Source organism: Pelodiscus sinensis, chromosome 2 (assembly GCF_049634645.1).
Source record: "Pelodiscus sinensis isolate JC-2024 chromosome 2, ASM4963464v1, whole genome shotgun sequence".
NCBI classification, from domain to species: Eukaryota; Metazoa; Chordata; order Testudines; family Trionychidae; genus Pelodiscus; species Pelodiscus sinensis.
This window is the reverse complement of record NC_134712.1, coordinates 183,793,200-183,816,356: the sequence shown is the minus strand read 5'-3', so window position 1 is coordinate 183,816,356 and position 23,157 is coordinate 183,793,200. Positions and strand designations below refer to the sequence as shown.

At 42.0% G+C, this 23,157-nt stretch overlaps 1 protein-coding gene across 1 annotated transcript in view; it reads left to right on the top strand.

Moving 5' to 3' along the window:
• CMTM7 (CKLF like MARVEL transmembrane domain containing 7) overlaps positions 1-23,157 on the top strand; it is a 37,952-nt gene extending 14,795 nt beyond the window's left edge. The window contains exons 2-5 of the mRNA XM_075921972.1: positions 14,100-14,273; positions 18,789-18,887; positions 19,942-20,023; positions 20,322-23,157. Coding sequence (XP_075778087.1) covers positions 14,100-14,273; positions 18,789-18,887; positions 19,942-20,023; positions 20,322-20,335 — 369 coding nt within the window. The 3' untranslated portion in view covers positions 20,336-23,157. The remainder of the gene's footprint in view (positions 1-14,099; positions 14,274-18,788; positions 18,888-19,941; positions 20,024-20,321) is intronic.

Below are 23,157 nucleotides of genomic sequence, written 5' to 3'. Positions count from 1 at the left end.
CTTATGATCTAAGGGTGCCTACATTAAAATGCCGCATCAGCACAGTTGTAGTAGTTTAATGAAGACTATTTAAGCCAAGATAACTCTCCAATTGGCTACATTAATCCACCTCCCTAAGACACTATGGCTATGTCAATGGAAAAAGCTCTCCCACCAACATAGCGCTGTTTATACGGGAGCTAAGGCCAATATAATTGCTCAGAGATACAGATTTTTCAGGTCCCTAACCAATATAAGTCAGTAATATAGAACAAACCTTAGAAACTGAACTACTTTTGGGGAGAAAACAGGTTGCTGGCTGGAGCCAGAACAGAGAAGGCACTATTTTATTTATATTTTGTTTCTATTTAACAAGAAGCCTGTAAATAAATTAGAAATCCCCCCGAGGGTTTGCTTCTGCTTTCACTCCCCTATTAATCTTAGCTTTCTGTGTTAAATTCCAGCTGCACAGTCTTGGACTTTGCCATAGTTTACAAAAGTAATAATAGACTTTTCTTTCTGATTGATTGTCATTTATACAAAAGTTTAAAATCAAATGTATTTCAATTTAGTGTTTTGAAACTCATGGGGAAATAATAAAACTGTGCACTCACTCCAGTTGCAGAATGTTTTACTTGATGCATTACTGCTCTCTAGTACATACAGTTGTCATCTTATCTGAATTTCAAAGGATATGAATAAGATCCATTCAGTTTTTTCCCCTAACAGTTTTAATCATCAATAAATACTTTTGGAATGGAGGTGAGACACACAAATCTCTTATCCACAGCCCAATATTCTCCTTTTAGAAATGCAGGTGGGAAAGAAGGAAATCTGGTTAGATTAAATGATTGAGGGCTTAATAGGCAAATAAAGACTTACCACTTCATAGAATCATAGACTGCAGGGCAAAAACATTTCCAGACCTCATTCCTGAAGCTTTAAATGTGTTGAGCTCTTTATCTTTCTTTCTAACAGGAGCTCAGCTGTTACCTCTCAAGTTTCCGGTTTTATAGTGTGGTCAAAGGAAAAACAGATCACACAGAAGTCAGCTTTGTTGTTCAGAATAACCGAACCAGTCTCTCACAACCCACGTTTGTATCCTTGGCTTTCAGCCCTGCACATTTTTCTGGTTTGGAAAGCCATTCAAACAAATAATGTCATTCTTTCCAGCGCAGTGTGATTCAAAATGTACAAGTGTCACCTTTGCTGTGTAAGGTCTGTCTATACTGACCTTACAGTGGCGGAGGTATAGCTCAGTGGTTTGAGCATTGGCCTGCTAAACCCAGGATTGTGAGTTCAGTCCTTGAGGGGGGCCAAGTAGGGATGTGGGGCAAATCTGTCAGGGATGGTACTTGGTCCTGCTGTGAGGGCAGGGAACTGGACTAGATGACCTCACAAGTTCCCTTACAGCTCTATGAGATGGTATATCTCCATATGTTGTTATACTGTAACTGGGAACAAGCCTCCTGACTCAGGCAGACACTCTCCGGCTAGCTTTGCTGACCTTCCATACTAAAAATAGCAGCAGCACTGTTGTAGTACAGGTAGTGGCTCCAGTGAGTTGTCAAGCTTGGAACCAAGCAGCCAGAATGCATGTGACAATACCTGTACTGCTATTTTTAGACCACATGCCTATATGTCTATCCCACATGGGAGACATGCTCACAGCTGCAATGTAGAAATACCAATGGTGTATAAAGCATGGAAAGGCACTGTTATGTAGGTTTCACCTCGGCACAGACCTGTTGATGGTAACATATCCTGGTTAGTGGGTGGTTGGTTTCTCACCTGGAGATTGCCCGTGGATAGTGTCACATCAGCTCCCCCACACACCTTTTTAAATCATTCTTGGACTAGTAGGCTCAGACCTCAATGGGAAACTTTAGCAGCCAACTAAGCTTAAACTGATGGAGATACATTGTTAAAAAGAGACATATTGAGTGTATGTGTGCATAAGAAATATTGGAACAGGAACGAAATGAGAGAGAGCCAATATAAAGGAGGGAGTACAGAAGACCAGGCAGGGAAAGAATGTAATGAGGAAGAGGAAAGAGGAAATGGACATTGAAGACAACATAGGAAAAGATAGACCATAATCTATTTTGGGAAAGAAAAGCAGGAAAAAGTAGAGTGAAGCCAGAAAGGGAAAGAAGATCTAACAAAAGCAAATCCGGTAGCCTCAACCACAAAACTAACCCATTATGGTTAATTCATGAAACCCAGTTTCTAAAGTTCTGAAAAACTAGGTGTGGGACCAGTCTTTAGAGCAGAACACTAAGTATTAGTGACACTCAGGCCATGCAAGGTTTGTATTACTGCAAGTGGCTATATCTGCAGAACCGCTGAATTCCCTCCAGATGTTCTAACAGAGTAAAATGTCAGTGCTTTTTATTACTTGAGCCATAGCTTTTTTTATTGTGTCAAATACAGCAGGACATTGAAAAAAGATCATTGGAAGCACATACACAGATTTAGTCTTGGGTTATAAAATTGTTTCTCACTATGGTTAAAATAATTATAATTCTTTAGCAGGCAGTAAGAGAATGTTAAATGGGACTGCTAGCTGAACAAAAGCTTTTTTTAATTTTTCAACAATGAATTTTACAGCCCAATACTACATGGGAAATTACTGTTCTTTGGGATTTGTTCTATGACAATCCAGATCCTCTAATGAAATTCAAGACCACCCACAGATGTTCAGTTTGTAGCATAAAAATCAAATGCACATTTTGTCCTGCACATGTAACAGATTAATGCCAGAGTTAGGCAAACTGCTAATACAAAAGCTAACGTAGAGCTCAGAAGTTCCTGTTAAGTACAGTCCTTTCTTGGGGTGGTATGGAGCAGCATCACCCCCCAGAAGAGCATTGTAAGGTGCCACTTTACTTAAAATGGTATCGCTGCACAGCGTGAATGTGTATGCACTATACATGAAACATTTTGCTGTGTGGAACAAATGGCATCTTCTGCACACTATGGATTGCGGTGACCCCATCTGCTGATCTTGCAACACCATTTGAATGTCATGACCCACAGTTTGGGAACCACTGACATATTGTATCATACAGCTATAGCTTTATGTAAGGTGGCTGATCCCTTCTCTTATACTTCTGGTATAGCAGGTGGGGAAACTGTCTCCCAGCTCTCAGGGACAGTACAAGGCATCTCCAGAACGAAAGAATTTCCATGAATTGTTTCTTATATTCTGTTCTAATCTGGGACCGCATGGGTAAGCAAGAACTTCATATCCCATGTTCCACCCACGCTAAAGTAGGGATGTGATGGTGTATACGGTTAACCAATGAGCTTGGGCTCATCGGTTAACCTTCTCTGTTACACACAGCCTCTCCTACCCCCCGCAATGTTGCCTCTGTTACAGAGGCAACAATGCAAGGAGATGGGGGGGCGGGGGGAGAGGCGGAGATGCAGGAGCAGATTTTGTTGTCTTAGTCTTTGGAATCCTCACTCTTCTCTTTCTGGTTCTTCATCAATTTTTATGTCTCTTGTTTTGGAGATAAAATTATTGCATTGGACCCTCAACTCCATAGGGGTTGAGCGCTGCTAAATGAATAGTGTCTCCCAGGGCCTCTCATTATTTGTATTGTGGTAGCATTAAAAGACCCCCAGCTCTCTTACACTAGGCGCTGTATATGCATACAAAAGACAGTCACTGCCCAAGGAGCTTACAGTCTTCTAAGTATAAGATGAGAAAACACGGATTCCACATTGATCCTGATAAGCTCTTCTTTCTGGATTTGTACAATAAGATGGAGCCTCAGGATGAAGTATTGTATGACACTTGAGTAAAGGATTTCTTTTTCAGCTTTGGCTGGTCACAGAAACATCCTTTTAGTTGCAAGAGTCGGGTTCACAGATTTCCTTGCCTTAGTGCCACCAGAATTTCTCATGAAGCCACTGTCTATTACGTCTCACTATGTTACTAGATTCCTCAGGCAAATCTGTGTTTAAGTATAAGCCCCCCCCTTTTTTTTCTAATGCAATCTGTCAGCCTTGCCACTTGTGTTGCATTGGCTGTTTGAAAGTCTAGCAGAGTGTGTAGATTTTGGTGACAGCTCATGAGAAGTTGAAGTCTTAGTGCCCTCTTTCCTTCGAAGTACAGTTTTCTCCTGAGCATGTTAAATTATTCTGATAAAGGAACCCATTCAATAGAAATGTGAAGGATTATAGTGCAACAGTGAAAAGAATAATAGGTAGTGTTAAATTGAAAACTCTTGACTGCTTTGTAGAATCAGTATTTTACTGCGCTTAATGGACTTAAGAGGAACTGAAAAAGCAAAAATGCCTTACAAAATGAACCCTCACAAAGTTTATAATAAGAATATGTTGAGTTATGGTCATGGTTAGAATTGTTTTGACAAATTGGTCTAAATTCTGCTTTCCTGTGCTGCTCCGTGGGATTCTGGGGGTACAAGTGAGGGCACATTTTTGCACATTAAGTATACATATTTAATAAATTCAGTCTGTTTGAACTTTAGGGATTTTTAAGGCTGTTTTATCTATCAAGATTGTGATTTCTCAGGTTAACAGATATTCTTAGAAAACATAATGAAAATTTCCATTTAAGAACAGTTAATACATTAATCTGCCACCTCAAGGTGTGTATTGTTTTTTCCACGAGAATTTTAATTACAAAACAAAAAATTATTTAGGTGAGAGAATCTATATTAGATGTTCTTATACTCCTCTATTTCTGTGCTATTTTTTTAAATGGTATTGCATTCTTGTGTATTAATCTCTTTAAACTCACTTCTGGTCTTTGGAAAACAATAATGTATTTCTAGTTGGTTTTCAGCTAGGAGCAGTGCGGATTGATTTAAATCAAAGCAATTTAAATCACCAATTTGAATTGCGATTTAAATTAGCAAGCAGAAAATCTTGTTTGAAATAATTTATTTTAATTGACTGTTGCATTGATACTTTAGGAAAATAAAGAAAGCTTGATTGTCATTGCTTAGTAACTATTAAAACATGTTGATTTGCAACTAAACAGTGCTTTTACTCTATTTTATTATTAAATAAATCTGCTTTAAATGTGCTGGATACATAAGAAAAATTGATAAAAATATTATCAAAACATCTTTTGCGTTTAAAACTAACTGATTTATTACGAACTTCAGAAGGGTAGCCGAGTCAGTCTGTAACTGGAAAAACTTAAACAACAACAAATAGTCTAGCAGCAGTTTAAAGACTAACAAAACGTAGATCAGTGATCTACAACCTTTTTTAGCACAAGATCACTTTTTCAATTTAAGTGCAAGCCAAGATCTACCTCAAACCCAAATATCCATGCTCCACCTCCTTTGTGCTCCTTGCCCCGCCTCTCTCTGAGCCTCTCCCCCCCCCCCCCGCTCACTCCATCCCCTATCGTCACTCACTTTCATCAGGGTGGGGCAGAGGGTTGGGGTTAAGGTTCTGACCTTGGGTTAAAGGGTTTAGAGTGTGAGGGGATCTGAGCTGAGCTTGAGGCAAGCAGTTGGGTTGCAGGAGGGGGTTCTAGATGCAGACCCTGGGAGGGTGTTGGATGCATGGGGGCTCAGGGCTAGAGCAGGGGCTTGAGGTACAGGAGGCAGTTCATGTCTTGGATAGGGTACAGCATGTGGACTCCAGCTGGGCACTGCTTTCCTCAGGTGACTCCTTGGTGATGGGACAGTGAGGCTAAGGCAGGCTCACCCCTACCCTAACCCTGCACCACTCCCAAAAGCAGCCAGCAGACTTTCTTTATCCCTAGTCCTCTTGTGCCCCATCTCTGCTCTGTGGAGATAGCATACAGAGTGGGAGAAAGGGGCACTTTGACATCAGTAGGTAGCACAGCAAGTAGGAACAGCTCCAAGGCAAAGGGTGGGAGATACGCAGCAGTGGGAGGAGGACCATCTGAAGTGCTGGCACTTGATAGCTACAGGGCCAAACCAGTTAGGATCACCTGTCAGAGGCTCTAAGATCTACCAGTAGATCCTGATCTACTGGTGAGTGACTACTGATGTAGATGGTATCATGAGCTTTTGTGGGTCCATCCCACTTCTCCAGATGCCTGGAGTATTAAAAATCCAGATCCAAGAATAAATAAGGGAAAGCGGGATGGAAAAGGAGGGGGGGGGGGGGAGTAATGAATTAGATTGTTCAAGTTACAAAAGGCTGATAAGAACAATTTGCACCTCTGTAAGTACCCATTGTTTGGTTGGTTGGTTAGGTCATTAGGATGTGGATGGTAGTGTGCAAAACAAAAGCAGTATTAGCTGAAACAAAAAACAGGATTATGTAGCACTTTAAAGACTAACTAGATGGTTTATCAAGTGATGATCTTTCGTGGGCCAGACCCACTTCCTCAGATCAAATAGTGGAAGAAAATTGTCACAACCATATATACCAAAGGATACAATTAAAAAAAAATGAACAAAAATGAATGACGTTATTTTTAACAAAAATTAGCTGAAGTTATTCAATTGTACTGATTATTTCTGGTCACTGTATCCTTCAAGATTTTAAAACTAGTAAATCTGATCTTCTCACATCTAGTTTTTATTCATAGACACAAAGAGGAAAACAGGTTGCCTTGCTTCTTCAGCTCCCAGTTGGTTTCTTAACTTTGAATAGACTGATCATTGAACTGAACTAGTTGAATAAACTGAAATAAGAAAATATTCTGTCTGCAGAAGAGACAACTGCTGTCAAAAGCTGGCTTAGCACTTGGACAAATGCTGGTTCCAGATTCTTAGCCAGTGACTTCCACCAGCTCAGTGGCATGATTTTCTTTTAAACGTGGCAGCAAATATGCAGTACTCACTGTTATTTTATATTTCATTTAAATTAAATAATTTAATAGACGCTAATAAGCTTAGGCCTTAACTAGGGATATTAAAATGCATTTATTTAAGTAAATGTGTAACCGCTGAAAATTTGAATGTGAATGAGGCCAAACAGCAAAAATTAAGATGTTTGTACACCAATGCGAGGAGCCTAGGTAACAAAAAGGAGGAACTAGAGCTATTGGTCCAGGAAGTGAAACCAGATATTATAGGAATAACAGAAACATGGTGGAATACTAGGCATGACTGGAGTACAGGTATTGAAGGGTATGTGCTGTTTAGGAAAGACAGAAATAAGGGTAAAGGTGGTGGAGTCGCATTGTATATCAAAGATGAGGTAGATTGTAAAGAAATAAAAAGTGATGGAAGGGAGAAGACAGAGTCCGTTTGGGCAAAAATCACATTGGGGAAGAAAACTATCAGATCCTCCCCTGGGATAGTGCTTGGGGTGTGTTATAGACCACCAGGATCCAATTTGGATATGGATAGAGACCTCTTTAATGTTTTTAATGAAGTAAATACTCATGGAAACTGTGTAATCATGGGAGATTTCAACTTTCCAGATATAGACTGGAGAACAAGTGCTAGTAATAATAATAGGGCTCAGATTTTCCTAGATGTGATAGCTGATGAATTCCTGCATCAAGTAGTTGCTGAACCAACAAGGGGGGGATGCTATTTTAGATTTGATTTTGGTGAATAGCGAGGACCTCATAGATTAAATGGTTGTAGGAGACAACCTTGGCTCGAGTGATCATGAGCTAATTCAGTTTAAATTAAATGGAAGGATAAACAAAAATAAATCTGAGACTAGGGTTTTTGATTTCAAAAGGGCTAACTTTAGTAAATTAAGGAAATTCGTTAGGGAAGTTGATTGGACTAAAGAAATTATGGATCTTAAAGTGGAGGAGGCCTGGAATTATTTTAAGTTAAAGTTGCAGAAGCTGTCAGAAGCCTGTATCCCTAGAAAAGGGAAAAAAATTATAGGCAGGTGTGTTAGACCAAGCTGGATGAGCAAGCATCTCAGAGAGGTGATTAAGAAAAAGCAGAAAGCATATAAGGAGTGGAAAATGGGAGGGATCAGTAAAGAAAGCTACCCTATTGAGGTTAGAGCATGTAGGGATAAAGTGAGAGGCTAAAAGTCAGGTAGAGTTGGACCTTGCAAAGGGAATTAAAACCAATAGTAAAAGGTTTTATAGCCATATAAATAGGAAAAAAAACAAAAAAAAAGTAGGACCGCTAATTACTAAGGATGGAGTGGAGGTTAAGGATAATCTAGGAATGGCCCAATATTTGAACAAATACTTTGCTTCAGTCTTTAATGAGGCTAATGAAGAGCTTAGGGATAATGGTAAGTTAACAAATGGGACTAAGGATAAGGAGCTAGATATTACCATTTCCGAGGTAAAAGCCAAACTTGCACAGCTTAATGGGAGTAAATCTGGGGGCCCAGATAATCTTCATCCAAGAATATTAAAGGAACTGGCACATGAACTTGCAAGTCCATTAGCAAAATTTTTTAATAAATCTCTAAACTCAGGGGTTGTACCATTTGACTGGAGAATTGCTAATATAGTTCCGATTTTTAAGAAAGGGGAAAAAAAGCGACCCGGGTAACTATAGGTCTGTTAGTTTGACATCTGTAGTATGTAAGATCCTGGAAAAATTTTTGAAGAAGAAAGTAGTTAGAGACATTGAGGCTAATGGCAATTGGGACAAATTACAACATGGTTTTACAAAAGGTAGATCATGCCAAACCAACCTGATCTCCTTTTTTGAGAAAGCGACGAGGAGTCCTGTGGCACCTTATAGACTAACTGAAGTGTAGGAGCATAAGCTTTCGTGGGCAAAGACCCACTTCGTCAGATGCATGTAGTGGAAATTTCCAGAGGCAGGAATAAATATGCAGGCCAGGATCAGGCTGGAGATGATGAGGTGATCCAATCAAGGAGGATGAGGCCCACTTCTAGCAGCTGATCTGGAGGTGTGAATTCCAAGGGAACAGAAGCTGCTTTTGTAGTTAGCAAGCCATTCACAGTCTTTGTTTAATCCAGAGTTGATTGTGTCAAACTTAAAGATGAACTGTAGCTCAGCAGTTTCTCTTTGAAGTCTGGTCCTGAAGTTTTTTTGCTGCAGGATGGCTACTTTTAGATCTGCAATTGTGTGTCCAGGAAGATTGAAGTGTTCCCCTACAGGTTTTTCACACCTCCAGATCAGCTGCTAGAAGTGGGCCTCATCCTCCTTGATTGGATCACCTCATCATCTCCAGCCTGATCCTGGCCTGCATATTTATTCCTGCCTCTGGAAATTTCCACTACATGCATCTGACGAAGTGGGTCTTTGCCCACGAAAGCTTATGCTCCTACACTTCAGTTAGTCTAGAAGGTGCCACAGGACTCCTCGTCGCTTTTGCAGATTCAGACTAACACGGCTACCCCTCTGATTTTTTGAGAAAGTAACAGATTTTTTAGATAAAGGAAATGCAGTGGATCTAATCTACCTCGACTTTAGTAATGCATTTGATACAGTACCACATAGGGAATTATTGGTTAAATTGGAAAAGATAGGGATTAATATGAAAGTTGAGAGGTGGATAAGCAACTGGTTAAAGGGGAGACTACAGTGGGTCATACTGAAAGGTGAACTGTCAGGTTGGAGGAAGGTTACTTGCGGAGTTCCTCAGGGATCAGTTTTGGGGCCAATTTTATTTAATCTTTTTATTGCTGATCTTGGCACCAAAAGTGGAAGTGTTCTAATAAAATTTGCGGATGACACAAAGTTGGGAGCTATTGCCAATTCAGAAAAGGATCGGGATATCATACAGGAAGATCTGGATGATCTTGTAAATTGGAGTGATAGCAATAGGATGAAATTTAATAGTGAGAAGTGTAAGGTTATGCATTTAGGGATTAATAACAAGAATTTTAGTTATAAGCTGGGGACACATCAGTTGGAAGTAACGGAGGAGGAGAAGGACCTCGGAGTCCTGGTTGATTATAGAATGACTATGAGCCGCCATTGTGACATGGCCGTGAAAAAGGCTAATACGATCTTGGGATGTATTAGGCGAGGTATTTCCAGTAGGGATAAGGAGATGTTAGTGCCATTATACAAGGCATTGGTGAGACCCCATTTGGGTGCAGTTCTGGTCTCCCATGTTTAAGAAGGATGAATTCAAACTGGAACAGGTACAAAGAAGGGCCACTAGGATGATCCGAGTGTAGGGGACCACCCGCGTCCGCGTCCCCCAACTGCCAAACAACTCCCCCTTTTGGCATATTGGGTGCCTTCTAGTTTATTAAATCATGCGCTTTTACAATTTTCATGATGCGCCCGGTTGCCCCCTGCTTGCTGGGGAAGAGGGTCCGGCCCACCCTCGCTCCGGACCCTGACCCAGGGCCCTAAGGTCAGGACACGCATTCCTGCCTAGCGGAGGGGGTTGAAAACCCCTAAACTCCCCCGCTCTCGGGGTCCACGCCCCCGCCCTGGGCCACTTCTTCCCCGGCAGTGAGCTGCTGCTTGTCTGGGGCCCCTGGGTTAAGACTCACCCCGGGTCTCCAGTAGTCGGGTCTGTCCGGTCCTGGCTGTGATGCTCCCACTCTTCGGGGAGCCGTCCCCTCCTCTGGCCCGGAGTTCCATTTTAAATTTCCCGCCGGCCGCGGGGGGATGACGCTTCCCCTAGTGTCATCACCAGGCGACACCCCCGGGCGTCGCGCCGGTGACATCACGGCCGACGCCATCCCGGCCGGACTCCCGTCCCCGCAGGTGTGTTCCCCCGCGTTGCGGCCTCTCTGGAGCGTCCCTGCTCCCCGCCCGGGGCTCCGCACGGCTTTTCACCCCGGCGGGGTGTCGGCCCCGCTTCCCCATCCCTGTGGAGACGCAGGGGTTCTAGGGAGGGGCGGGGCTAACCCTCCACACCGAGGAATGGAAAACCTGTCTTATGAAAGGAGACTCAAGGAGCTTGGCTTGTTTACTTTAACCAAAAGAAGGCTGAGGGGGGACATGATTGCACTTTTTAAATATATTAGAGGGATAAATACCAGGGAGGGAGAGGAATTATTTAAGTTTAATACCAATGTGGACACAAGAACAAATGGATATAGGGTGGCTAGTAGGAAGTTTAGACTTGAGATTAGACGAAGGTTTCTAACCATTAGAGGAGTGAAGTTCTGGAGCGGCCTTCCAAGGGAAGTAGTGGGGGCAAAAGACCTATCTGGTTTCAAGATTAAACTAGATGGGTTTATGAAGGGGATGGTTTGATGAGATAACATGATCTTGGTAACTAATTGACCATTCATTATCAGTGGGAAATAGGTCAATGGAGGGATGATAGGAGTTACTATAGAGAACTTTCTGGGTGTCTATAGAGAACTTTCTGGGTGTCTGGCTGATGAGTCTTGCCCACATGCTCAGGGTTTAGCTGATCACCATATTTGGGGTCGGGAAGGAATTTTCCTCCAGGGTAGATTGGCAGAGGCCCTAGAGGTTTTTCGCCTTCCTTTGTAGCATGGGGTACAGATCACAGCTAGAGGACTCTCTGCATCTTGGGGTCTTCAAAGTATTTGAAGGCTTCAATTTCTGAGATATAGGTGAAAGGATTATTCTAGGAGGGGTGGGTGAGATTTTGTGGCCTGCACTGTGCAGGGGGTCAGACTAGATGATCATAATGGTCCCTTCTGACCTTAAAGTCTATGAGTCTAAACACGGACGGGAGTGAGGGCGGCTCCCATGGAGCTCCTGCCCTTCCCACCCCCACCCCACTGCCTCAGTATCAGCTTTAAAGCCATAGCTAGTTTTTAAGTGTATACCAGCTCCTGCCTGCCGCCACACTGCTGCCTCTCATACAGGGGCTGTGTGTAACTGTAAAGGTTAACAGATGAACCCAGGCTTATCAGTTAACCATGTACATGTTTACACTTTCATATCCCTAGCCTTAACGTGTGCTTTCAATTTCAAATTTAATTATAAATAGATGCATTTTTTACAATAAATCTGTATTTAAATTAAAAAAACAATATTTTATTTTTAACTCATATATTTTTGTCTGCTTTGGCTAGAACCAGCCATAGGAGTAGGTGGGCAAGTTACCATACCTGCTTCTTTTTGTTTTTAAATCAAGTTCTTTTTAATTCTCCATGTGACATTAAACCACAGTGAGAACAAGCTATTTGCTGTTTTTAACATAATGTGACAATTATATGAAGTTCACAGGTGATGGGACAAAGTATAGAATTCCTCTACGTTTTATATATTTTTTTCATATTACCCTCATACTGCATTATTTCCTTTGGCTAGTAACAGTGAGGCAAATTGATTTTAAGTTGTCCATATTAGAGGCAGATCCTCAGATTATGTACCTGAGAAGTCCCACTGAGAGCGGTCACATGAATAAGAGTATACTTATGAGTACTTGCAGGCTCAGGGCCTTGATTTTTTACAAGCCTTTAACAGTTTAGGCCCTAAGTAACATTTTCATAAGCACGTAAGTGCATAAAATCCAATGAAAGCTAATTGGACTTAGGCACTCCAGTCACTGAGAACTTTTTGAAAATGTTGCAGCCTGTATGTGTATTAGGGTTGCCAGGTGTCCGGTTTTCTACCAGACAGTCCGGTATTTGCACCGTCTGTCCAGTAGAAAAATTCAGAAAATACGGGACATGTGCAATGTCCGGTATTTTCTGAATTCCCTGCTGGGCGCCGGACTGAAGCCTGGCGCTGGCAGGGGAGCGACTGGGAGGCAGGGCCACGATTGACGCTAGGAGCCTGTGGTCGTGTGCAAAAGCCGGGGCGGGTGTGGTGGGGCGGGGGCCAGGACTCCGAGCCACCCCCTCCCTCTCCCGCCCAGCTTCTTCTCACAACTGAAGGGAGCCTCTGGTTGCGAACAGAAGCCAGGCGGGGTCTGCCAGGTCTGCTTCCCGACCCCTTTCCTCCGGGCCCCCCCTCTCCTCCCATCCAGCCTTGCGGCCCCCACCCTCCCTTCCTCCCGGCCAGCCCCCCCCGGCCAGCTCTGCTTCCTGCCCCCCCATCTCCTGTCTAGTCTCATGGCCCCCGGACCCCCCCGCCATCTGCCAGCTCTGCTTCCCACCCCGCCCACCTCCGCCCCCCCCCCCGCGCCCCCCCTCTCGCCCACGACCAAGTGTGTCCAGCTTTTTGGCAGGGTCTACCTGGCAACCCTATCTGTGTTAGAGAGCTCTTTCTGATTAGTCACTACACTCTGAGACCTCTCCACCTCTTAGGGATCCCACTTGCATTTCAGGTTGGCTGGTGGCAGTACTCTTACTAGCGTTCCAGTGTGGAACATGCTTGCTTCTGCAAGTTGTCTCTCTGTGCTCTTAAAAATTATCTGAAGATATTTAAGGTATGTCTAGACTACAGATTTTTTTTTTTTAAAAAGTGGCCTTTTTTAAAAAAAACTTCACCTGTGTCTAGACTGCTATTACGTTCTTTAAAAATTAAATCAAAAGTACGTCTTTTTTTTTTTTCAACAATGGTAAGCCTACTTTTATGAGGAAGAATGCCTTTTTTTGAAAGAGCTCTTTCGAAAAAAGGCATTCTTGACCGTAAACAGGGCTTTTTCGAAAGAGAGCTTCCAGATTGCCTGGGTGCTCTTTTGAAAAAATGGCTCATTTTTTCGAAAGACTTGGAGCGGTCTAGACGATCTCTTTCGAAAAAGGCTTGTAGTCTAGACATACCCTTAGTGTTGTGCTCATTACTTCTTCTTTCTATCTCTGTCTGTTCTGAGCCCATCTAAGGGTGTGTCTAAACTACATGGCTCCATCGATGGAGCCATGTAGATTAGGCTGATCGTCAAAGGGAAATGAAGCCGCGATTTAAATTTAAATGGCTGCCGCACTGAGCCGACAAACAGCTGATCAGCTCCCGCGCCAACCTGAAAGCCCTTTATCGGCATCCCCATTATGCCTCGTAGGATGAGGTTTACCGGGGAGGTCGATAAAGGGCTTTCATGTCGGCAGGGGAGCGTCCAGACTAGCGCACTGAGCCGACAAACAGCTGATCAGCTGTTTGTCGGCCCAGCGCGGTAGCCATTTAAATGTAAATGAAGCCTCGATTATTTAAATCGCGGCTTCATTTCCCTTTGCCGAACAAACAAATCATCATGGCTCCGTCGATGGAGCCGTGTAGTTTAGACGTACCCTAAGTTATCTTTTGCCTCCTTGATTTTTAAGAGGTGCTCTTTAGGTTTTTTGAAGGATCTGTTTATCTGAATTTTCCCTTCATGTTCTGTACAACACCTGTGGGTTGCAAAATAAAATGTATTATTCTGTCTTTCAGATATCACTACTGATTGGATTCATCTGTGTGAGGAATTCAGCATGGACAAATTATAGTGCATACAGCTACTTTGAAATAGTCACCATGTGTGACTTCATTATGATTCTCATCTTCTATTTTGTCTACCTTTTCAGAGTGTACAGAATGCTCACTTGTATTAACTGGCCACTTGCGGTAAGTGCCATAGGTGGGATCGTTCCCCCGCGCCTCTCATTCACTAATCTCTGTGGTTGCTCTGTCTAGTTACTTGTGGTGCCACTGCTTTTTTTCTCTGTTTCTCAGGAACTCTCTTCTTCTCCTTCATGAGTGCTTTGACCAGTGACTTCATCCCTACTGTCTGCTTACTGAACTGGTGCATGCTGGCACTTTCACACATTCCTTGAGTCTGATTCTGCTCTCCCTTACAGCAGTATAAACTGGAACTAACTTATTTGACGGCTTTAAAGTTACTTTGATGCAGATGAAAGAAAACTAGAGTTCTCCATGTCCAGTGTTCCTGTTAAGCCAGCATTGAGCAGATTGACCCTGAGGCAAGCACCAGTTAAGGATGAGTTCAGGGTAACAACGTGTATAACTGCTGTCTTGTATACAGAAGCTGTAAAGCCCATCTCGTGGAATAAACAAACTTTACTTCCTAGTGGGAAGAAGCTTCAGACGACCCATTTTAAAATACCCTGGAAAAAAATCTTTTTGTCTGTGTGTGTATAGGGAGGCTTTGTTTTGTTTTGTTTGTTTGTTTATTGTGCCTTTGTTTCTGGTTTTAAAACTTCTTCTGGACCGTGAGTTGTCTTTGGAGCTGATCTCCAGTTCTTCCCTGTTCCATGGCAAGGTTTATTTCAGCAGCTTCCCTCACTACTGGCCTGTTACTTGTGCTTCCAACTGCTGAGCTGCATTGCTTTTTCTGCTGTTGGGCTAAAGCACTGGAGGGACCAATCACACTCGCAGTGCACCACAGTCATCGTCCTAATACAATTCTATAGCCGTCTTCATTCACAGACCTCTGAAAAGGTGGGTGAGCCTCTTTATCTCTACTATAAAGAAAGAAAAGCCGAGATCCCAACTGGTTAAGTGACTTGTCCTAGGTCACACACAAATTACTACCATATCTGACCATTCTGCCACATAGATTGCATGCTAGTCAAAAACACTTCTGTTCTTTCACCTTATTCTGAAAGTGGTAGCAACTCCTCCTCTGCAGAGCTGTTCGATAATGGGGAGGGAGGGGGGAAGCGGAGTTTTCAGGAAAATCTCTTCCAACTTTTTCCATCAAATTTGAAATATTTATGAAAAATTCCATGACCTTGTGAGTTGTGACAATAGCTGGCCAGCTCTACTTACCATGTCTTGCAGCTGTGGGAAAAGGAAAGCTTCGCATCAGAAATATAGCTACTGTGTGGGATTATTTCATATGCCATCATTCCCTTTCACTAGCTATTTTCTTCTGTTTTCCTTATTTGCTTTATTTCCCCCTAACCATTCTTTTTCCTTCAGAGTCCTCCATACTTTTGATAAGTTATGTTATACTCTTTTCCTCCTCCAAAGTAATATAGTGTTGGTTATTGGTGCAGATTCATAATTGTTGCGTAGTTTTATCTGGAATTTCTGTGTTTATGAAACATAGCAGAACAAATGAACAGGTTGCCAGTATGTAGCAATCATGAGCCACCTCCAAACCTCATGTCTGCAAATCCTCATTTTTCTGAAAATCTGAATCTGAATTTTCCTTTATAACTGACCAAATATTACAAGATAGCCAAAATTCAGATCCGAACTTTGGAGTCTGGGGCTCTCTGATTATAACCTGATATATTGTACTTGGTTAACAGAAGAAAGATGTAAGCTTGTATTATAAATACTGGTGACAGTGAATTGCTGGTGAAATGCCAGGATTTCATTTATTATATAGTGGAGTCTACATTAAATATAAATGCAAATGAAACACAAAATCTAAAAACCAGAGCTGTGATTATTGAGTGACTACATACAACAACATAATACTCATGTGAAAACAATCCCATTAAAAATTCTTAGCTCTATTGTTAAATATTGTCAAAGCTCCTGAAAGATTGTGTATCCACTGAAACACTAAGTCAAATGCATATCTACTGCTCCCCCATATGAGAATTTGGCCCTTTGATTCTGTCTAATAGGTATTACAAACGAATCTTGCATCCTTATTATGTTAATTTCTGGAGAAAGTCTAGGTAAGAAAAGTCCAATATTTTTTTCAAAGTATTTAGACCATTTCTGCTTTGATATAACTTACTTAGCTTTCAAAGATATACTACATCTGGCAGTTGCATCTTTCCTTTTGTATTCATTGCATTGGACAGTTACAGGCCTCATTCTTTACTGCTGCTCTGATTGTGAAAATCAGTGCAAAATGCAACCAGATCAGAATGGTAGCATTTGCAATCCTCTTTGCACATATGTTGGCAGCTGGAGAAGATACAGAGTAAAGGAAAATTGGGGAAGTAACTAGGAACTAATTATTCTATCTCATCACTGAATTAGAATACATGTACGCCGCCCTGTTCCAAATACTCGACACATACTGTATCAAGTTAAATATAGCCCTTAATTTTCCACTCCTACTCCACCCCAGCGTCTGGGCATTCCTGGGATTTCCTGTAGGATGCTCCTGTCTCTCATCTCTTGGTTTCCCTCAGCAGAGGGTCATGTCCACTCCTTAGATCCTGATGGAATTAACACACCGTACAAACTGCAGCGAGTCAGCAGAACTTGCTTAGCAGCTTTATAAAGGGCTCTACGTCCCACTAGCAGGTCAATCAACAGATGAGTCCTGCATCCTTATGTGAGTTCCTAAGTCTTGTCACAACACACTTTTTTGCCTGATGACATATTAATTTGTCTCAGAAAGAATTAAAAGGGAGAAAGGCCTGCCGGGAAACTTTGAAATTCATACAATCATAGATCTGGAAGAGACCTCAGGAGGTCATCAAGTCCAGCCCTGTCCAAGGCAGGATCAATCCCAACTAAATCATCCCAGGTAGGGCTTTATTAAGCCAAGACTTAAAAACCTCTAGGGTTGGAGATTCCACCACCTCTCTAGGTTTCACGAGGCATAAGGGAGCAGTCGAAAAAGGCTTCCCTTGTTGACCGATCCGCGTCTTGACTTGCGCGCTGTGCCAATGATCAGCAGAGCTGGCAAAGCGTGGCAGCCATTATTATTTGAATGAAGCCGGGGATATTTAAATCCCCGCTTCATTGACTATGTCGGGTAGTCTAATTTACATGCCTCTGGCGACAGAGGCATATAGTCTAGACATAGCCTAAATGCTGGATTTGTAAAGCCCCAAATGACATGGGAATTTAAAATCCAAACTGACATTTATCTTGCAAGTGGCCCCTGTTTTTCATACTCCTGTATTAAAACTTCATCATGGGAAGTGCTTGAAATCCTGATCCAAATATTGTCACTTGGTCTTATCTTGAGGCCTCATGTTCTATTGCATATAGATCACTGATTAGAAAACTGCATGATTTTTTTATGTCTTAGCTTTTTGTTTAGAGTTTAAAAAATTGTTTGTTAGGGAAAAGCATATTAGATTTTATTGGCAAGAGTTTCCTGAGTATGATTTAGTTGATTCAGCCAGGAAGGGAAAGACTCTTAAACATGAAGAATTTCCCTCCAGAATACAGTTGCACATGTACCAATCACCAGAAAGAATAGTGATCAAGAGTTCAAAGAAGCTAAGGTATAACGGAAGGGGGGAAAAGGCACAAATAGCAGCATGACAATTTGCAGTACTGACACAGAAAGGAAACTGGAAGGAGGGTTTTGTCTGTGTTTGTAAAATGAATCAGATTTCACATATATTCGTGGCTTGAGAGAAGTGTAAAGAGAAATTGGAATTTCCATTTTATGGCAAATTTTAAGTTTAAAAAATGTGTTGTTCTAAAATTGGAACAAAAAGCTGAAATTTTGCAACAAAGAAAATTGTAATATAATTATAGGTTCAAAATTATCACAGCTTTTTTGTTAATTTCTATTTCTTTAGATGATTTCAAAAAATAATGTAAACCCCATAAAATTAATATTGAATATAAAAGCCCAAACAAAATTGAAACAGTAGAGTGAAAACAAACCATTGTACTTTATCAAAATGAAATGTTTTTACATTATTCATAGTGAGAAAGTGGAAACAATTTGTTTTAACTTTTTCCACTATAAAATGTCATTGAAATTTTCCTATAAGTTGCGTCAGTTCTGACAAAACTGAGTTTTAGGGGTGGTCATAAATGGTTCATCCAGCTCCAGTATTTATTTGTTCTTCTGCCACACATAATGTGCACTTTACTGTAGAGATTCTTGGAGGCTTGACATTAGCTATGAGGAAACTTGTTTTTTGGGGAGGGGGGATTTTCTGTTTTGTTGCCCCTGTTATTGTTCCCATTGTGTTTGCTGTAAGTTGCTAGTAAATGAAGCAAAATTTAGCTCTGTTAAAGACCCTACTGTATGGGGAGTGAAGCATGTTTTTCTGTTTAATATCACACACCTCACCAACCACATTCTGAAATCTATTAATTCTGCTTCCTTCCCCGAGCTGAGCTGCTCTGAAACATGCCACCACATCCATCCTTCCTTTTATCTGTCTGCATTTTGGTTCACTGAAATGCTTTCCTTAAAAGATTCCCTTCTAAAATGTGCTCCGTTTATATTTTCAGGAACTTCTCCATTATTTACTTGGCACACTCCTGCTTCTTATTGCCTGTATTGTGGCAGTGTCAAACAGCTACAATTTATCAGGACTCATAGCTGGAGCGGTAAGGCTGTTTGTTGGATTACAATGTTTACTAATCCTGAGACTTTGTTACTCTCCTATTTACTGTGTCTTAGAACATTTGTTTGAAGCTTTATTTCTTTACAATCCTATCTTGTTTGGCCTCGGTGGGTGCACTGGCTTCTGACTTCAGTTAACATACCATAACTGCACAAAAGGAAAGCAATTACTGGGGGATTCCAGTTCCCTACCTAGGTGGAGATTAGACATGTCAAAAGAGGTAAAACACAAGGCTCTAGCTGCTTGCAAAACACAAAGAACCGATTGTTTTTGGTGAAGGATGAAGTAACTTCACTACAAAACATGGCGGTTTGTCAGTTTAGCCACAAAACTTATCATGAGCTCAGCATCCCAATGCCCTTTGCATTTGTTCCCCACTTAACAGAGTCCAGTTCAGGGTTTGTGTCCTGAGAACTAAAGTCCACTAGCTACCTCTGAAGTCATCTCTGCTTCCTCAGGCATGAATTTCTACAGAGACTGATTGAGGGGGGCTCCTGTATATGGGAAACTGCATTTTGATGGGAACAGGGTTTAGACTGTGAAACTCACTCCTGCAAGAGTAAAGAATAGTCAGGGGCGCCTCCCCTCTTCAGCACCAATGCTCAGAGTTATTGACATTCCTGAATGTGTTGAGGCTCTGGGCCTGAATATACAACTCATCTCTTGAACTCGGCTTTTCCTGGAGTGAATTATTTACATTTGCCCATATTTATTAAAAACCTTAAAAATGAATCAAGCTACAGGCAAGAAGGGGGGGGGGGAGGAGATGTTTGTTTCTGTTCTTAAATACCTGATGCTCAGCACACTTTCAGGTGCACAGGATGAAATTCAACCTTATACTGAGATCTTGCATAATATCTATATATCATTGAAAGCCTGTATAAACCCTAATTTGTGGTTTTAAGTGATTCATATGCCACAGTGGGTGAGTTTCCCCATCAATGAATAAACAATTATGGAATTGGAATGCATGGGACTTTCTACGGTGTAGACAAATGAACATACTTTCTTTTCACATATACCCTTTCTTTTAACAGATATTTGGTTTCTTAGCTACATTCCTTTGCGCTTTGAGCATATGGTTATCCTACAAGATCTCATGTGTTACTCAGTCAACAGGTAAGTATCAAATGTTAATACTAGGCAGAATACTTCACAAATGGAATATTTGTTTTCCATGGTAGAGTTTGTATGGAGGAATTTATTAACATTCTGAATCTTGTAGCTGAATATATTGACAACAGTAACTTATTAAAAGCTAACAATAACAAAATAACCCATGTATCATAATCAGTGAGCATTCCACCTCCTGTTACCCCAACAAAATGAGTTTGCAGTTGGCTTCCTGCATATTTTTTAATCAAATAAATGAATTTGCTTGTGGCAAACCAGACTGACTCTGACTTCCTTTTTAAAGATGCAGCTGTATGACTGGCCACTGCAAGATGTTTGTGCCTTTCTAAAAGGATATTGAAGAAGAGGGTCCACTATGTGCCATGAGGAGATTCTGTGACTGGATTATATACAGTGTTATTTGAAGATTTACTTGAACGTATTATGCAAAGAGAGAAACAACCAATATTGGAACCAAAGAAGTTGGGATCAAAACAGTTTAATTGATAAACTGTTTTTCTAAACTTTAGAGAAGTGCCCTGTCCATCTTGGCAGCTACTTTGTGGCTCCCTCTTACATGCAAAGGGAATATTCAAGCCTCCTGTGGAGAGTTGTTTAATTAGGATCTCTATAATTTTAAAGATGAAAAGATTAATTCTGATTTTCTCCATGCATTTGTAAAAGAAATTCTACAAATTCACCTGATTACTAATTTCAAGGATAATTCCTTTGACAATGCAACTCTTGCACACCAGTGTGCCTAGAAAACCTGTCTTAAATCCTCTTTTTCTTTCTCTTTTGTTGTCTTTGATATTTTTACATCTGTTTGGCCAGCATCAGAAAATACTTTTTCCATGACTGTCTCTTACACAACTCACTGTGAATGCTGCCTTCTACACTCAACTGTAAACTGAGTTTTCTAGATGCCAAATTAATTCTGCTTCTACATTTTAATAGTCATTCATAACCCCAGAAAACTCTTCTCAGTACTATCCAATAGGTTTGCAAGAACATATGTATAGTAGTGTTGCTCCTCATATATATGTATTTGTGTATTTCCATTCTCCCCTCCACGGCAAAAACTTCATGAAGAGGGAAAGTTGCAGATTTCTCAGAAATTATTCTTGAGTAGGGGAGGAAGGATGAGGGAGATTGTGTGGGCCCAAGCACATGTGCATTTTGCCTAGAGCAGAACCATCTGGCTCCTCTTACCTTAACCTGCAGTCTGTATGGATGCCCCTTACCTCTGCTGCCCTGCTAGAACATTGCTTTCAGGGATGCTCTGTGGTGTGACGTTTCCTGGATTCCTCCTAAAGTGGGGTGTTGGTGCAGGAAGAGGTAAGCTGCTGGTTAAGGCAACCAAATGCTGCACTTTCTTCCTCTTGCTGTCCCCTCACTCCCCCAACAGTTCTGTAGATGAGCTAATCTAGAGCTTCTCTGCCCTGCCTTTCCCCCAATGCAGTGGTTCTCAACTCGTTTCAGTCCACCGACCACCAGGCCAATCAAAAAATTTTCCTGGACCACCTCCAGCACATGTAGCACAGGATGAATGACCCAGCAACTACTCAGCACGGCAGCGACACTGACGCGAAGAGCCTCAGACAGAAGTTACTGGCCATACAACATGGTTGTGTCCTATGGATGACTCACTGCGTGCTTGTGAACACAGCGTAAAACAGCCTAATGGTGGCGCCTGCTCACGCTGTGATTTTGGACAATGTTCCTGTGGACCACTGAAAAAGTCACCGTGGACCACCAGTTGAGAACCACAGCCCCAATCCAGCTCCACAGAGTCAGGAACTCCCTGAGCCCTTTTCAAGAAAAGGGGAAGTGTGGCAGAGCGCTCAACCTCCTTGAGTCTGTAACTGCAATGGTGACTGACCTAACCTTGACATTTGTATTAGAAAATTATTCCAGTGTAACAATGACTCATGAAACAGCCAGAGATAGATGTGCCTTAAATGTTACAGATTTTTACCAACTTCCCACTCTGGGGTCTTATATAGCCTTTGTGCCTTGCAGCTGTAGCTGGTGTGTGTTCTAGTCACTGTGGGCAAAGATGTCTTTTTTTAGTTGTGTGAATTTAGTACTCAGGAATCATGCTGCCTCAAGAGAACATAGTCCCCTAGTTAGCTACAGTCCAGAGGCAGTAAGGGGTGCATGTTTCCTTACTGTGCCCTGCCAGTACATCTCAGCGCTGACCAGGCAGGTTTGAGAAGAGTTAATTCTCTGTGCCTCATTGCCTGCTCTGCTGAAATGCCAGCACTAAGGCTGTTGCAGTGAGCCATGACACACACTCACTGACTAAGCCCCTCTGAGTAATTTTACCTAACTTGGTGACTGACCATGGTTTGGATGAGGGCACTAGAAGTTCATAGCAAGGCTAAAGAGGTGAGTATGTAATTGTAGTGTTAGACTTCTGCTCTTCCCCTCCTCTGAGGGGAATGCTCCTCTGTTACTCGGACATTCCCCAGGCCCTTTTCCATACACAGCCACATGGAAATGGATTTCTGATACAGCAAAGCCAACTGCACAACTACCCCTGCAGCTTGCTGACCGCAGTAGTCAAACAGGGAAGGTGGTGGTTGGCCAAAAAGCCAACTGCACAACTACCCCTGCAGCTTGCTGACCGCAGTAGTCAAACAGGGAAGGTGGTGGTTGGCCAAAAAGCCAACTGCACAACTACCCCTGCAGCTTGCTGACCGCAGTAGTCAAACAGGGAAGGTGGTGGTTGGCCAAAAATTCTAAGAGGAAGCTGGGATCTCTCCCCACGCAGCTGGTTTGCACAGCTCTCCATCCATCCCTCTTTCCTAGGCAGCTTTCTTCCATACTGCACTTGTGCCACTGCCCCTTGTGTTACACTGGCATTGGTGGGGCTCCCACACCAGCCTCCTTCCTCCACCCCGCACTGCCACTTCTACATGTTGGAAAAATCCCCCATAAGGAGTTCATTGCACTCTAAAGGTCAAAGTGTTTCAGTCTCGCTCTGTGGTGGCCTGAAATGTTTTCTAGAGAATTCATGGAAATTCCCTCTTTGCCTTGCCTCTGGATGCAGAACAGGCAAAATGCTGTGAATTTGCTGTATAATATTGAATACAAGTGTTTAAAAATGAACAATACATTTGTCTTACAGAAGATAA